The sequence below is a fragment of the Coenobita brevimanus genome, chromosome 64, assembly GCF_032717465.1.
Source record: "Coenobita brevimanus isolate Jiangsu-jjx chromosome 64, ASM3271746v2, whole genome shotgun sequence".
NCBI classification, from domain to species: Eukaryota; Metazoa; Arthropoda; class Malacostraca; order Decapoda; family Coenobitidae; genus Coenobita; species Coenobita brevimanus.
Window position 1 is genome coordinate 3,684,992 of NC_137017.1, and position 18,221 is coordinate 3,703,212.

General features: G+C 39.7%; 1 protein-coding gene across 1 annotated transcript in view; it reads left to right on the top strand.

Annotated features, from left to right (window-relative positions):
• LOC145404615 (spatacsin) overlaps positions 1–18,221 on the top strand; it is a 91,052-nt gene that overhangs the window by 54,502 nt on the left and 18,329 nt on the right. The window contains exons 7-11 of the mRNA XM_080276136.1: positions 1,086–1,209; positions 2,220–2,404; positions 5,786–5,869; positions 12,325–12,405; positions 17,873–18,070. Coding sequence (XP_080132262.1) covers positions 1,086–1,209; positions 2,220–2,404; positions 5,786–5,869; positions 12,325–12,405; positions 17,873–18,070 — 672 coding nt within the window. The remainder of the gene's footprint in view (positions 1–1,085; positions 1,210–2,219; positions 2,405–5,785; positions 5,870–12,324; positions 12,406–17,872; positions 18,071–18,221) is intronic.

Consider the following 18,221-nt stretch of genomic DNA (forward strand, 5'->3'; position numbering starts at 1 on the left):
AACCTAATGACATAGCACAAGTTACTAGTGGAAGTTTTCTAATACTGTAACTTATTAGTTTGTTCAATTAGTATTTTTGACACATCTGTACAGGTATATTCAGTTGTGGAGAAGTGTTTGTTCAGTATTTCACATCATCTGTTTCTCACTGTCCTCTGCCAGCCAATCATCGTACAGTAAGCTGAGAGAGATTTAATGCAGTATGTTTCTCTGCTCATTGATGATGCTCTTTGATGTCATATATCAAGGAAGTTGTTGATCAATCCTAGTTTGTCTGGCAGAGCAGGCCCATCAGCCACAGGCAAGCAACCGCCCCTGCAGAGTTGTCCGATGTTGTCTTGCAGGCCTTGCCCTTGGTCAGGTGCTGGGAAAATTGTGGAGGTTTGGTTCCTGGGTGGATGCTACATTTGTGTCTCTCCATCCAGTTAACAGGAGCACTATAATAGGTTCCACTTCACCCCATGATCTGGTTATATGGTTACCAACTAACACACCGTTGGACTTGTCAGTGTAGAACCACCTGATTGAAAGAAGAGTAAGAAAAAGTGACAGGAAGGAAACAGGAGAAGTAGGAGGAGGAAGGAAGACACAAAAACAGAATAATAAAGGAGAAGGAAGAAGTAGGTAACACTGCGTTAAATGAGTGGATGACGGTCGCCACGACTTAACCACAATGTCAAGGAGAGTAAGTGACAGATATGCAGTGTGAAGTTTTTACAGTAGAATAGTAGACAGACTTTTGTCCTTGACCACACAGATTGGCTGCCAAGGTTTGTAGTGGTATAACCAGTAACAACTGTACATTATTCTACTGTTGTGTTACACTAGGCCATATCCGATGATATAGGAGGCTTCGTAGCATCTCTTCCCAAGTTATTTATTTTCCCTTGTACATCTTACTCTCTTATGTATGGTATTTTCTGTATATCTGCTTAATATTGACATACTTTGCATCAATAATATATAAGGGTTTTAGTAAGGTATGATGTGCATAATGAATTGCTGACTGAATGGTGTTACAAAGTGTCCAAAGCCAACAATAAATATGACTCACTTATCATTTTTATCTTTTCTTATTCCAACAGGATGCATCAATCAGCAGTATGGACTCAGATTTGGATTTAGGAGAACTATTAGTAGGAATGAAAGAGGGTCTCGAGGAACAGAATATGGCTAAAATAACTGAGTTGAAGGCCATGATTGAACAAGGTTAGTTTATCATCATCATCATCATTATCTTCACCATCATGTCAGTACCTTTCACATAAGGATGGGGTGAGGTAGAATCTAGAAACTATGAGAAAATATGAGAGAACTACTAACAGCATGCCTTGTGAAATGGATCACACCAGCAGTCACACATCATTCAAGCCCCCAGAATTGTGATGCAGCCAATCTTATTGTAATATGAGACAAGTAATAATGCACCTACTCCCTGACTGTAAGTCTGGAATTATTCTTCTTGTCATCATCTCTAATGCATGTAAAATGTCATAATCAACTCAATGTGACCTCCCAAGGTGCCTCCAAAACTCATTTGCCATGAGACAAGAGCAGCTTTTTGGCCTTTTTTTTTTTTTTCTTCTTCTTTTTTTAAAGCACTTACCTACCTGTCATATTGTCTTCTTTCTATTTCATTAAATCATTGGCATCATTTTTCATTGACTTTATCTTGTACTCTTAGTGTCTGCATACTGAAGACATCTCTCCCAAACTGAATGAACATGTCAGACATTAGGCAGTATGAAGTAAGACACCTTTTCAGACTAAAGGAGTCATACCATCTGAAACATCTAACCTCTTCAGCTCATGGATGTTGTTCCTGAGGCAAATGAGATCACATGACATTAACCAGAATAAAATGACAAAATTTCTTCAGGTTGAAGGGTTTAATGTTGGTTGGTCCCCAGTTAGAAGTTATATAATGGACGAAGTTATATAATGGACATACAATAGGATGAAGTGATGTGTTCTGTCCTCGGATCTAGGGCTATTACTAGAGAGCTGATGAAGAACAAATCAGGGTGAAGGAGTGCTATCATTTCAACCTGTCTGATCTGTGTTACATGGAACACAGATGTTACACCAAAAATGATGATGATGATAGATATTATAATGATAGTTACGTGTATTAATTAATTGTTCACAGTAATTTTGAAGCTTTGAAAATAAACTTTGTAGTAATTATTTTGAAGTGATTGTATGACACTAATGTACAGGTTTGAGTGTGTTCCTGGCATCGTGTAACCAGGTAGAAGATTGGATTGGCCTGGCTGGGGCACGAGCACAGCAGTACGGCCAACTGGCAGACCTTCTCCTGGGCTACATACCTGAATATGCACAGTGCCATGACTCACATTCATTTGCACTGTCTCTCAAGTTCCTTGCAGCACATCACTTTTCGGTAGGTTGATGTTGCAGACAGATTGAGAATGTTGTTCACTGTATGTTTAAGTGCAGTGTATCTGCTGTTAGAAGCCTAATCTCAGAATTCAACCAGATGGCCCTACTGCTTGAATGTTGGTGACTAACTGGTTTGGCTAAAGCTGTGTTACTTGCATGATGTGGATTGCCAGATGCTGCCACTGCATCAAGTTATAGGATGATCAACACAGTTTTTAGGCTGTGGCAAAAGTTTGTAGTCTTAAATGTTGTTTAATATCCACTGGTGTAGTTTTGACAGCTCTTATTGTACTGTGAAATACATGCAGTCATCTGACTTGTTAATGTACATTGTAATCTAAAATCAGTGATAGCAGCTCCCTGCTTTGTCACATCCAAATTAAATGTGTATGATGCTTGTAGCCTATACCTTCCCCTTTTTGTCCCTGAGAAATGCCATACATATATACGCAAGTTAATAAATTTGCAGGCACACTAATGAATGGTAGGATAATTGTGTTTGTTTACCCCTTTCATAGGCAGAGCTTCCCTCAGCTGAATACTCTTTAATATCTGGAGTAAAATGACAGAGAAGTGTCCTGTCCTACAGAGGTTGACTGTGTAAATTGGTATCCCTTTGTTTTACAGGTTCCTTCATCTAAATAAAAGTGTCCAGTGCTGTCCAAAATATATACCTGTATTGCATTGCACAGTAAAATGACTCAATAACAAAATGAAGTACAGTAATCCCTCTAATATCCGAACGCCCAATATCCGAACATCCCCACTAACCGGACATAATCCTCCAGGGATCCAATATTCCCAAAATGGGCCAAAAACTGCAAAAAATTCGAAAAAAATCTGACTTTTTTTTCCCTCCCATAATTTGAAATTCCCGCCTGGCGCCAAACAGCTGTTACACCATGGTCCCTTCACCCCTTCCTTCCTCCCCCTCCCCCCTCCCCTGTCAGGTTGCCATTTGGTATTTTCCATTACCAATTGTGGGCCAATTTGGTAATGAAAAATTCGTTTGGTAATGCATTAGAATAATGCATTACCAAATGGATTTTTCACATGTATGAGGATACACAGGATGGAGATGGTGGATTGTTTGCTCTCTCTGATTAATCTGCTACCCTACATAGTGTGAAAATAATCAACATGGTGTTAGTTATAAGGAGAGTGATTACATGTATTTCCACTTGTATATATAATTAGTGAAGAATATATGCTAGCTTTACGAATTTGGTAATGAAAAGTTATATTTGACAATGAAAGTTGAGGAGATTGGTAATGTGGCTGTTGCGATCTGGCAACTCTGTTACCCCACCAACATCAACAGTCACAGCTTAACTCCGATGGAGAGCAGATACTCATAACAGTGCAAGCCACAGGTGCTTGTTTTTTGTGAATAAACAGTGAATAAACTGCAATACCTTGCCACTAGAACACACAGGAATTTACAGTGTTGTGCAGTGTTAAGAAATTAGAATTTAGAGTGCAGAGGATTAACTGTGGACTGCAAACTGGCGGTTCAAACCAGTCCAAGACCAAGGGACTTGTAAGTACCCAGAATGTTTAATATTGTATAAACTCACCTCTAAAACCTCATTTTATGGTTCTTTTGCATTTATTTCAGTCTTTTATGTCCCTTATTGGTGTGATTTGGGTCTTAAATAGGTGCTATGCATGTCCAGAGGGAGTTGTATAGGTGTTTTTCAGAGTTAGGGTCCGTAAGTACTAGTCCATAAGCTGGGGCCCAATATCCGGACAGGACCACTATCCGGACCTGCCTATGGCTCTATTGATCCGGATATTGGAGGGGTTACTGTACTGTATTTGAGAAAGCTGTGACAATTGTTTCCACTGGAAAACTCCTTCACGGCACTCATATTCATCAGAAGCGGGTTGATATAAATAGCAGACAGTGCTTAATGTATCTCAGAAGGGAGGATTCTCTTGTTATGACTAGATATAATTATCTGATGTTGAATTCATGGCTTTTGAATTAGTTAATCTGTTAATGAAACTTATACTGATATTGTAAGGATGTGATGACATGTTTAAAAGTAGTGCCATATTACATTTTTTATCATAGGAAAGTACTGTTATTATAAAAATTGTGTTAATCTTTGGATTAAAGTGAAAAAAGTTTGGTTGAACCAAAGTGTATATGTATGGCATTCATATTACATGATTATAACTTTGTGTTTTGGATTTCAGTTTTTATTCCTCCTAGTTGGGAGGAGCATGGCTGTATAGATTGCAAATGCATAATGTCTTATATCAGCAAAGAGCAAGGATCCCTCTCTTCAGGGTGGCTTGGTCAGACAGAAATGCCACATCTTGCTAATGGAGCTTAATTATCTCAAGCCAGCAAGGCTTTGGTTCTTCAAAGTATTTCACAGCAAATAAAAAGTTTGGTAAATTCATAATTTATGGTCGTTTTAGGGGGTTCACTTATGATTAACATGTACTGGGTGATGAAAGGTAATTTATGAGATGGGGACACTCACCATCCACTCACATGATGTAGTGCTGCTCACTGGTGACTGCCCTTTTCTCTCCTCCTTCCTTCCTTCCTTCCTCTTCTGTTTTTACTTCCTTCATTCTTTCCTGTTCCTTCTGGCTACAGGTGACTTTACACTCCCTCTTGTGTCATTCTTTCCTTCATTCTTTCCTCTTTCTTCTGCCTATGGGTGACTTTACACAAAGTGACAAGCCAGAAGGTTTCCTGTGCATCAGAAAACCATTACTTTGGTGGGTGGTAACAATGTAACCAAATTATGATGCTTGGTAGTTTAGTGGGCAGTTAAGCCGTTCCAATCGGATTGAGCCTGTGCAGGTTTCTGTCCAAGGGGTGGTTGGGGTTTATTGCTCATGTAATGCCACTTGGGGATGAATGAGCCTGGTCACTCTCATCTTAAATGTCAGGACCAACTTGCTTAACCCTGGGTTCCTATGTTCCTTGTGGGGCAACACAGGATTAAATGATGATGATGATGATGATGATGATCATGTCTTTGCTTTGATGTGTTTGATCTCACAAATGGTTGACTCATAATTCTGTACAAAAGTCTTGGTGTGAGTTAAACTGTAAACTTGGATTCTCTTCAGCCTTATGTTAAAATTCTGTACATGGAAGATCAGCAACTAAAACTTAGAATAAAAAAAAAGATATTGACACTTTACTGCAGACAAGGACTGCAAGACCTTTTAAATGCACTATGGTAGTGTGTTATATGAGGTACAGACACTTTACCACAGACAAGGATTACAAGACCTATTAAATGCACTGCAGTATTGTGTTATATAATGTACTTGCACTATATCATAGACAAGGACTACAGGGACCTTTTTAAAGCATTACAATACATTGTTATATTAATGTTTTCTTTCACAGAGCATCCTTGAGGACATGAATAATGTTTTAAAGTATGTGGATGATGACAGCATCTCCCAGATGGTCCTGCAGATGATTGAACAGGTAAGGGATTGTGGTATCATACTTTATAAGTTACAGTACAGTTGAAATTATACTGGTTTGTATACTTAGCACAGTTATAAAGAATATAATTGTTTGTGAGCGGCAGCACTCACTGGTAGATCAGGGAATGAAAGCTGCTGAGAGGGTGTTGAAAGTATGATTAGGGAGGAGTGTTTTTTTTTTTTTTTGTAAATATCCCTGAAACAACTGGGATGGTGTAGGAGATGGTACATACTGGAAGTGACCATTAGGTCAACAGGGCTGACCTATGTGATTATGGAACTCTGCCATTTAAAATGTATACATTATGTACAATAGAACATATATATTATACTGTATAGTCATTTTTCTGTATTCATTTATGTATGATATGGACCCCACATGTGAAAGTCATAAAATACATGTAAAGAAAGGTCTAAACCAATTTGATAAATCTTGCATTTTCTCTTACTCAGCTGTTCTCCAAATTAAAAACACTCTCAGGCCCCTTTAGGTCAAGTTGACACTTGTCCTTCAGTTTCTCTTGTATAACCCTTCTCAGAGCCAAAAACTCACCTGAATGAAATAATCTGCTTTAAGTGGAATAGAATATTAGAATTGGCTCAGTAATGAGGGGGTTAATGATGACTGTATGAACACTCTCAAGCTTCAGTACTCATAGCGAATGAAATAATCTGGCATTGGCTAGTATAGAACAGTAAGCGTTGTCTTGGTTGTGAGATGGCTGAGATAGACCTGCCAGTTTATTTATTCCTTCAAACACCCTCAACAAGCAGTCGTAAGCCAGTCTAAAATGCCTTGTGCACACACACAATGCTCACAGTATGAACTCAGCTTAACAGAAAGTCCAGATTGGCTTCAGGTGAAAAATAGATTTTGAGGCTTTGGAGAAAGGGTTAGTTTGACCCCAGCCCCTTCCAACACCTGCAAGAAGCCTAGAGGACTCCTCTGTCATTGTCTGCTTCCCCCCAAACCTTCTGTGTAAGGATGTAGATTCACTAACAAACTTATGATGACCTTCATGTCATATAAACTCTTTCCAGGAAGGGCAGAGGAAGTTTCAGAGCCAGACTTTAATAGCTGGGACAGTTATTTGCATACAGAATTGTAAAACTTTCAGTTGTCTGCTGTAGGTGAGATTTATGTTTGTAGAAGAGATAAAGGGAGTGCAGAATCATTCAGTGTTTCTTGTTCCAAAATAAACAAATAAGATAAAATAAAAATACAAGAGGGAAAAACCTTCCTTTGTTTGTGTATCTCACCCAAGGGTTGATTCTGGCATTTGGCAGGGAGGTACTGATAAGTAAGTCTGTAAGTCAGCATTCATTCTCGATATTTAGAGTTCCCTGCCGGCCGAGCAAATTTTGTCGAGTGGAGCCAGATTATTTAAAACTGAGAATGCAAAAGTTTAAGCACTTTAACAGCCTAATTATTAAAACTGAAAGCATGACGTTGTAATGATGCCCCAACTTTAAGACATTTATAGGAACACATATAGTTGTTAGATATGATCAGCTTGCATCGCACATTACAGAGTGTATTCAGTAACAGTACAGAAATTTCAGACATCCATCACATCTATCTGTCAATCTATTGCCAGATGCCTTAATCCCGTAAGGGGTTGCAACAAACAAATTGCCTCCATGTTGCCATGTCCCCTTGCCATTTCACTGTCCTGCTCCCAACATACACCCCCCTCTCTAATATACCTCTCCTCTCCATCCCTTCACCTCATCCTTGGCCTTCTCTTCCCTCCTCCCCCCTCCACCTCACTCACATACACTCTCCTCATCAGTCTCTCACTCTCCATCCTCACCACATGGCCTAACTACCTCAGTGTGTTTCTCCTAACGCTTCCTATCACATCCACATCCACACCACAATGTTCCTTTACATCCTCACTTGTCAGTCTGTCTCTCCATGTGACTCCACATGCTCCTTTCATATAACTCATTTCCACTGCTCTCACTCATGGCTTCTGTCCCTCCAACAAGGTCCAAGCTTCACTTTCATACATTAGAGTTGGTATCACAATACTGTCACGTAGTAACTTTTTCACTTCCCTGTTTCTTATCACTCCTTTCAAGGAACCAGCAACCTTTCATACTTGTTGTACCCCTTCAAGCACTTCACCCTCCAAACTTCCATCCTTACTCATCACACTACCCAAATACTTAAATGCACTCACATTTTCCATTTCCTCCTCATCCAGCCTCACAGTACATTCACTGACTTCACTTCTCTCAAAGCCCATAACTTTACTCTTCCCTACATTCACCTTTAGATTCCATTTCATACACACTCTCCCAGACTCATCCACCAAGCCTTGCGGCTCCCCTTCATCATCACTTAACAACACAGTATCATCTGCAAACACCAGTACAGGGAGTTTCCAAACACTGCCCTCTCTCATTAGGGCCACTCCAACATCCACCAGCCTACCTTGTATCTCTTTCATAAACCCCATGCATATACAGATTGAACAACCATGGGGACATGACACACCCTTGTTTCAATCCAACCTTCAAGCAGAAAAATTCACTCAGTTCACTATCCACACACACTGCAGCCTTAGCACCCTGATACATACTCTTCACAGCATTCAACAACTTCCCATCTACTCCATATATTCTTTATACTTTCCACAATCCTTGTCTATCCACCCTGTCACATGCTTTGTCCAAATCCTTGAAGGCTGCATACAACTTCTTTCCCTTCTCTAGAAACTTTTCCTCAAAATTTTTAAGAATGAATATCTGATCTACACAACCTCTTCCTTTCCTAAAACCTCCCAGTTCTTCTCCAACTAATTCCTCTGTTATTTCCCTAACTCTGTCAATAAGTATTCTACCTTATACTTTTCCTATTACACTAAGAAGACAAATGCCCCTATGATTATCAGATACTTTTTTTTTCCCCTTTTCCTTTGTAGAAGGGGATACTTATATCTGACTTCCAATCCTCCAGGACTCTGCCTTCCTCCCAGGCCAGGCTGCATATCTTCCACATCCATTCTACTACCATCTCACCCCCATGCTTCAACATTTGACCACACACTCCATCAATTCCTGGGGCTTTCCCCATTTTGACTTTCTTCATTGCTTCTGCAGCTTCCATCCCACTGATTTCTTCCTCACTTCTCACATTCCTCCATCTTCCAGCCATTCCCTAGCCACTTATACTCACATTACTGTCATTCTCCATGTGCAACAATTCGTTAAATTGTTCTCTCCATCTGCTCACTTTTTCTTCCTTCACCACTAGTAATCTACCATTTTTATCTTTCACTCCCTAACTAACCTCTTTGCCATCCTGTCTGACACTCTTTACCTCTTTCCAGAACATTTTCTTACATTCCCTCCACTTTACACTCAGATTCCTTCCAAATTCTTCATCCACTCTCTTCTTACTCTCTCTTACTAATCTTTTCACCTCTCTCTTCCTCTCTATATATAACTCTCTCATCCGTCTTACAACTTCTTCCACGCTCCTGTTTCTCATCCACTCACTATACGCGTTCTTCTGTTGTGCCACAGCCTGTCTCACTTCTTCATTCCACCATGCTGTTTCTTTGCACCCCCTTTTGTTTTCTCTTCACCCCACACACCACCTCACATGCTGCACAGATTTCTTCTGTGAATATCTTGCACACACCTTCCATGTCCCCCATCTGCTCCAATTCATATTTACCCAATCGCTCCTCCTTTTCTCTCTTATATTCTGCATTTTTCTCATCCTCTTATAGTGTTTCAACCCTCCTTGCATATACTACTTCCTCTTGTCCTTCCCTTCTTGTATTTCTCCATTTGACTTGGACCTTGAGCACACCACCACCACATGATGGTCAGAAAGTCCACTCCCCCAAATTATGCTCTTGCATCCATTACCCACGTTCGCATCCTTTCATCCACTCACTCATAATCAGTCATTGCCTTCCGTTCATTCAGTTCACCACCCACCCTTCTCATCACTCGCCATGTATACGTATGGATCATTTTGTGCCTGAAGAGGGTATTGACTATCACAAACTCCCTCCTGGCACAAATGTCCACTAAAGCATTGCCATTCTCATCTATTTCAGCAGGCACACTCCGCTCACCAACTACTCCATCCACCTTCTCATTCCCTGTGTTACCATTCATATCTCCAATAAAAAACACACTCATTCCTTTGAAACTTTTCCATGCATGCTTCCACATTTTTTCAGAACTTTTCTCTCACTTTGCTTGCACGATCTTGTGTTGACACATCACGCACACAGTCGCCCACATTTGTAGTCCAACTTTCAATCTTACCCACACAATCCTTGAGCCAACTGATCCATACTCTCTTATATTCTCCTTCCATCTGTTACTCACAGCAATACACACTCCTTCTTCTGCACTCTCATTCTCACCTACTCCTGCACATATACCCAGTCCATACTCCCATTCTCTCACACTCTCAACTCAACATTTAGTTTCATTTAATCCACATACATCCACTATCACACCCTCTAGCACCTGGACAATCTCTCTTTCTTTCACCTCATCATTTGCACCCCTTACCTTCCACGTCGCAATCCGTATCATGTCCTTTATTTGGTCCATAGTCATTACGTTTTGGTCAGTCTTGGTCCGAGGCTTCTTGTACATATTTTTATTTAATTGTTTTCTGGGGAGGGGCACTAACCCTACTCCAACCCACTTGTTGCTGTGTAGGGAACACGTGTTAGTTGGTTATAAAATTACCACCCTGTGTTGTAAATGCTTCCCTGGTTTGCCACTCAATGTACAGCTACTCTAAAAACAGAGTACCACTACATTAAGTGGCTTGACCACACTTTCCTGTTCTCGGTGTGCCCTATAGTCATTGCATTGGTTGCTACATTATTTAGCTGGGATGCAAGGGTTAGCATCTGCAGAGAAGCTGACTGGTGATGTAAGGTACAATATTAGCATTTTATTCCATTGCATTTCTCACGAAGTGGAATCTTAGGTTAGGTCATGTCCATACGTCTGTTTGTCTGTTCCACGTTGCATCTCAGAAACCACTTGCTGGAGTTTTCTCATATTTTGTGTGATTGTAGGGCTATATAGGAGATTGATGCCTGTCTTTTCGAAATTTTGAGAAAATCCAAGATGGCTAACTTACGACCAATTTTCTGTTTTTGAAACATTAAATCCTTTATATCTCCTCTGCTTTAACAGATAGATTTACAGCTTTTTGTGCATTATCTTTTGGTCTCCCATCTTTCCTGTCACTTCTTATTGCTTTTCTTTCCTTTACAGGTGGCTCTACATTGAGTGACAAGCCAAATGGTTTCCTGTAAGCCAAGAAACCATTTACAGTGCTGGGTGGTAACCATATAACCAAACCATATGTGCTCCTTACGTATCAGCAAGTGGGTTGGGGGAGGGTTAGTGCCCCTTCCCTTAAAACAAATACAGTAACTTAAAGTCAGATGGCCACCCCTTATGGGATTATGGTGTCTGGCAATAGATAGTTAGATAGACTCTCCACCTTCTTATTACTTCCCCTCACCCCCCTCCACAAACACTGCTTAGGCTTTTCAGTAAGCTTCCTCAGAACTTTAGCTCGCTTTTTTGGACATTTCATTGACAGTTCTTCCACTTTGTCATTCCTTGGATTTGGTTTGTACTGTCCCTTATCCATAAACTGGGAAAAAAAGAACTTAAAGGTGAGTATGATGATGATCAGTCATTAAGTCTGGGAAGAGGTATACTGTTTATCATGGATAATAATAGTATAGTACCAGGTACTACCTCTGGTGTGAACAGCGATTGGACATTTACTGACAGTGAATCATCTCAATCCATGACTGGAATCCTTAGAAATGTTATGGAAAATTGTCTCTGTGGATTGTTTTGAAATTTATCTCTAATGATCTTTGTAAGCAGCAAGTGTTAGGACTGTAATGCTGTATGGTGGTGAGACCTGGGCAGTAAAGGAAGAAGATATTCGTAGGCTCAAACCTACAAAAATGAAAATGATTAGGTGGATGTGCAGTGTGTCCTTGAATGCAAGGCCTGGGGAGTCTAGGTTTACCATGAAAGAATTAAGAGGAAGGATGGAACTGGAATGTATTGGTGTTGTGATGAGGAGGGGTAGATTGAGATGGTTTGGGCATGTGGAGAGGACTGGGATGACAGTTCGGTACAGAAAATAAGTGTGAATGTTGAGGGTAGGGTTGCAAGAGGCAAACCGAAAAAGAGTTGGGATGTGGTCATAGAGAGTAACTTCAAGGATAAGGGACTTAATAGGGAGGCTGCCAGAGATGAAGCAGCATGGAGAGCTGCCATCAGGTGGCCAGGGCCAAAGCATGCAAGCATGTTTGAGCCTTTATAAACAAAACAATTGATAAATGATACCATTCTTCCCACTCTAAGCATATATATACAATAGTGTTATGACACTACTGTAAATCATTAAATGTAATTCATTGTTTCCTACAGGTATCATTCTACTTGAACAGCGTGGAGAAGCTGCAGTTGCCACAGGCTGGGGCAGAAAGAGCTTTAACACATCTGTATGAAGTATGTCCTGTTGTATGTTTAGTGAAAGTTATAGTCAAGAAAATCAAATGGGATTTGATGAACAGTATCCTACTAGAAATTTTTATATATGATCATTAATCATCAGTTACTCTGTGAATGCCTGTGTACAGTATAATGAAATTTTGGAATTATGTATATTTGTACTTACCATGACTCTCAGTCCCTCACCTTTGCAAAAGTGCAGTGAAGAAGAGATAGTGCAGAGACTGATATCGTGGACATGGGAGTCAGTATCAGTCTATCTATCATCCAATCCTACATTGCCCCATGAGGAGCGTAGGAGCCCGGGGTTAGGCAGTTGGTCCTGACATTTAAGATGAGAGTGGCCAGCTTCACTCATCCCTGAGTGGCATTACATGAGCAATCAAACCCAACCACCCCTTGGATATAACTTATGAGAAAAATAAAATAGCATGTGTTGGCTTACATTGTTGCTCCTGGAGGCCTATTTCCACTTCCCTGAGAAGGTAAACCCCTTCAGTCTGGGTGATGTGTTTTATTGAATTACCATATTTTTGCTACCTCAAGACAGTTTAATTTGCTGTTGGAAACCCCTTGTAGCTAATGAGTAAGTGAAGGCTAACATTAAACTTTCCATTTTTGAAAGTTTCCCCAAAGCTGAGTAAAATTGCCTGGAGATAGCAAGAATAAAATTAAAATATGTCATCTGACTGAAGGGATTAAGGACCCCATTAATATTGTTTGATACAAAAGAACTTAAAAGATCGTAATTTATTAATACAGTAAACTCACAGCAGGGGTGTCTGCAGGATTTTTTGTAAGGGGGGGGGCAAAATAAAATAAATTATACATATATGTGCATTTATATCAAAATATACACATTCCAAATAGGCATAGGTATATAATTACATGAGTTACATGACTTTCATCAAATGCATGAAGTTGATATGCTCTAACTCAAAGGAACAAAAATATACGTGACGACTGGGAAAGTTCAAAACACACTTTGGAATTCCAAGGGGGGGCAGTTCCCCTCCAGACACCCATGACGCAGTTATCTGTCTTCACAATATCCAGACCTTTCAATATCTGGTGCTGCTGGCTCGGCTCTGTTAAAGCAATATCCAGCGAAATTATGCAACATCCGGTGCTGAATTGGAACATAACCAGCAGTTCTGTGCTATATCCGGTGTCATCGCGTATCAACCAGCTTGTGAGCGGTAGCCATCCAGTGCAAGGGAAAACCCGAACACACACCAGCCAATCAGAATCCTTCGCGGAAATGGCACCCCCGGCACTTCAAACATACCACCATGCTGTCATTCTCGCCCATGGATCTCATAGAGTAAAGACGTGTCTATGCGCTTGGCTCTTCAAACCACACGGTTATTAAACTCTAGCACTGTGACTAACTCTGTGGTGTTCTGTGCCTGTTGTTGTTGCAGAGCTAATGACCTGTCAGTGCTTGTGCTCTAGTGCTTTATTGTGATCCTGAAGTTATGACTGCATATGGTGCAGTACAACAATACAGTACAGTACTGCACAGTGTACAGCTCCACCCTCCTTCAATGCCAACACTGGGTGAGTACATACAGTAGTACAATATGTGCTGTATTACTGCACGGTATCATTTCTCTATTGTATTTTATGCTTAGTTTTCAACATTTACACATGGGGAAGTTTTTTTTGGATAGAGGGTGAAGATGAATAGGAACACAACATCCGGCTTGACACCGAATGTAGAACCGATGGGGGGGGTGCTTTGCAGTATCCTGTGTTTCAATCTGTGTGGCTTAGGGCATGGCTGAATTACAAAGGATAATTGGGAGTTTACTGTATTTAGAACATTTAGATGTAAGCTGGCTAAAGAGTCACACTATCGTGACCATGAAATAGGATACAAAAACCCACACTGGCAGACGAAAAAAGATGTATTCCAAACAGTTTCGGCGACAGCTGTCACCCTCTTCAGTGAATCTACAGACCAAGAGTGGTAAATACAAATGCTGAGAAGCTGCTTATATGCAGGGTGAGGACACGTTTTCCCAACCACACCTGATGTGACCTCACCAGACTCTCCCTCTACTCTGTCCACAACCTGAGTGAGGAATTACAAGGGGTGGCAAGGACCTTGCCACTAATCCTCTCATCACTGGATCTAATTTATACATTCCTTCACTATAGTTAAAATTATTATATCTCTCTATACATACAGCTTCCACAATCCTACGTTTCTTATAGTCACTACATTTGTACAATATTTGGCTAGAATTCCAGTCAATTCTATGGTCGTTTTCTGAAGAGTGAACATACACTGCGTTATTTATGTTGCCTATCTTACAAGCATACTTGTGTTCCTTAATGCGAGTGTCCATATCCCTTCCAGTTTCACCAATATAAACCAAATCACAGTCTCTACATGGAATTTTGTATACCCCTGCAGTTTTGTTACTAATGGGTTTATTCTTTACCAGCATTGATCTTAAGGTGGAAGTATATCTAAATGCAATGTTTACATTCAAATCATGACTCTCAGACTTCACCAAACTAAGATTTGACACCTACGGAACCATGTGTATGGCTTATTTTGCTGACTTTGTGATGTTGGTCTAGGTACAAAGAAGGCTTTTCTGGCTTTAAAATACGCTTGCCTTATACCAACTGGGATATTTTAGATCTAAAAATATTTTCCATATCTTGGCATTTTCCGTCTCCAGATGTTGGGGGCTACTGTACTAATTCTGAGTGCTCTAAGGAACATAGAAGAAATAACTGACATTTTAGTGGAACTGTGGTGATATGAATAATAAGGTATATACAAATTGCATTGGGTTGGTTTCCTGCATACAGAAAAGCTAAGTGTCCCAAGTTCATCCCTGTGCACAAATACATCTAAAAATGGAAGGGAACCATTATTTTCCCATTCAACTTTAAATTTAATTGAGGGAACCAGTACATTTAATTTTGTAAGAAAATCGTCAAAGTTAGCGTATATGTCTGGCCAAAATGAAAACACATCATCAACATACCTATACCAAATTAAATTTTGAGGAGATATGGTGGTAAGAAGGTTGGATTCAAAATATTCCATGTACAGGTTACTAAGAATTGGAGAGAAGGGCGAGCCCATACCCATACCAAACTTTTGCATGAAAAACTGATCACCAAAAGAAAATGCATTACACTGCACACACAGGCTAATAAGTTGGAGAAAGATATCATGTGACATGCCGAGATCATTGTTACAATTAGGTAATTTTTCTTCCAAGAAACTAATTACATCTTCAATAGGGACTTTAGTAAAAAGCGAATCTACATCAAAACTGACCAACCTGCCACTGGAGAAACTGAGAGACTTAATCTTATCAATAAAATCAGTAGAGTTTTGGACATGGGATTTAGAGAATGTGCCAACCAATTGATGCAAGTAAGTTCATTCAAATTAATCCAAAATTACCTTACATTTATGGATTACCATAGACCCATAAATCACAGATTCCCCTTCGTCCTATCATCTCACAGTGTGGCCCATTTACTTACAGACTTTCAAAATTTCTAGCGAACAAATTATCACCATTGGTTGGCACATTCTCTAAATCCCATGTCCAAAACGCTACTGATTTTATTGATAAGATTAAGTCTCTCAGTTTCTCCAGTGGCAGGTTGGTCAGTTTTGATGTAGATTCGCTTTTTACTAAAGTCCCTATTGAAGATGTAATTAGTTTCTTGGAAGAAAAATTACCTAATTGTAGCATTGATCTCGGCATGCCACATGATGTCTTTCTCCAACTTATTAGCCTGTGTGTGCAGTGTAATGCATTTTCTTTTGGTGATCAGTTTTTCATGCAAAAGTTTGGTATGGGTATGGGCTCGCCCTTCTCTCCAATTCTTAGTAACCTGTACATGGAATATTTTGAATCCAACCTTCTTACCACCATGTCTCCTCAAAATTTAATTTGGTATAGGTATGTTGATGATGTGTTTCCATTTTGGCCAGACGTATACGCTAACTTTGACGATTTTCTTACAAAATTAAATGCACTGGTTCCCTCAATTAAATTTAAAGTTGAATGGGAAAATAATGGTTCCCTTCCATTTTTAGATGTATTTGTGCACAGGGATGAACTTGGGACACTTAGCTTTTCTGTATGCAGGAAACCAACCCAGTGCAATTTGTATATACATTATTACTCATATCACCACAGTTCCACTAAAATGTCAGTCATTTCTTCTATGTTCCTTAGAGCACTCAGAATTAGTACAGTAGTCCCCAACATCTGGAGACGGAAAATGCCAAGATATGGAAAATATTTTTAGATCTAAAATATCCCAGTTGGTTTATAAGGCAAGCGTATTTTAAAGCCAGAAAAGCCTTCTTTGTACCTAGACCAACATCACAAAGTCAGCAAAATAAGCCATACACATGGTTCCGTAGGTGTCAAATCTTAGTTTGGTGAAGTCTGAGAGTCATGATTTGAATGTAAATATTGCATTTAGATATACTTCCACCTTAAGATCAATGCTGGTAAAGAATAAACCCATTAGTAACAAAACTGCAGGGGTATACAAAATTCCATGTAGAGACTGTGATTTGGTTATATTGGTGAAACTGGAAGGGATATGGACACTCGCATTAAGGAACACAAGGATGCTTGTAAGATAGGCAACATAAATAACGCAGTGTATGTTCACTCTTCGGAAAACGACCATAGAATCGACTGAAATTCTAGCCAAATATTGTACAAATGTAGTGGCTATAAGAAACATAGGATTGTGGAAGCTGTATGTATAGAGAGATATAATAATTTTAACTATAGTGAAGGAATGTATAAATTAGATCCAGTGATGAGAGGATTAGTGGCAAGGTCCTTGCCACCCCTTGTAATTCCTCACTCAGGTTGTGGACAGAGTAGAGGGAGAGTCTGGTGAGGTCACATCAGGTGTGGTTGGGAAAATGTGTCCTCACCCTGCACATAAGCAGCTTCTCAGCATTTGTATGTACCACTCTTGGTCTGTAGATTCACTGAAGAGGGTGACAGCTGTCGCCAAAACTGTTTGGAATACATCTTTTTTCGTCTGCCACTGTGGGTTTTTGTATCCTATTTAGATGTAAGTAGAATATGTTCGAAGGAAATTTTCAGTTGCATTTCAGTCCTGGGAATATTAACTTTGGTTGTGTGAATGCTCAGATTTGGACAGATAATAATAGTAATTTGATTCTTACCAATTCATCCTATAATTCTAGCCATATCAGTAAGAGGATAATGTTACACAGCAATAGACTGAACACTTACAAGACTTAGAAACATGTACGTGGAAGCTTTCACTTTGTTTTGATATTGGGTCCTTCAACAGTTGATCATGAGAAATAAATGTTTTGAAAATGACCTATTTTGTAGTTTGGCTTTTCAAATAAGAGGATGATGGTTAATAACAATAACATAAATCATGGAATAATTAACCCTTGTGTTTTTTGTCTTCAAAGGAATGGGGTGACAGGCCTCTTAAAGAAATTGTGGAAGATGCCTTAAGAAGGAAGTGCTTGAAGTTTGCTGAGTCTTACCTGCAACTAAAGCCATGGGTGTACGGGAATATTACGACAGATGCAATCATTATGGCCTGTGTTGATTTAGCTAGGGAAAAGGAACATCCTGATTCACAGCTTGAAGTCATGATGAGCGTTGTAAGTATTTCCATGTTTCATATTTGTAATGCTTATTATTTCATTTGATTTAGGAAGGGGCTTTGCCATTATTATCTGGGCTCATTACAAGTTTGTTTCCATCAGACAGAATTGGATCACTTATAACTCAAAGTGCAAGTCTTGTTAGCTT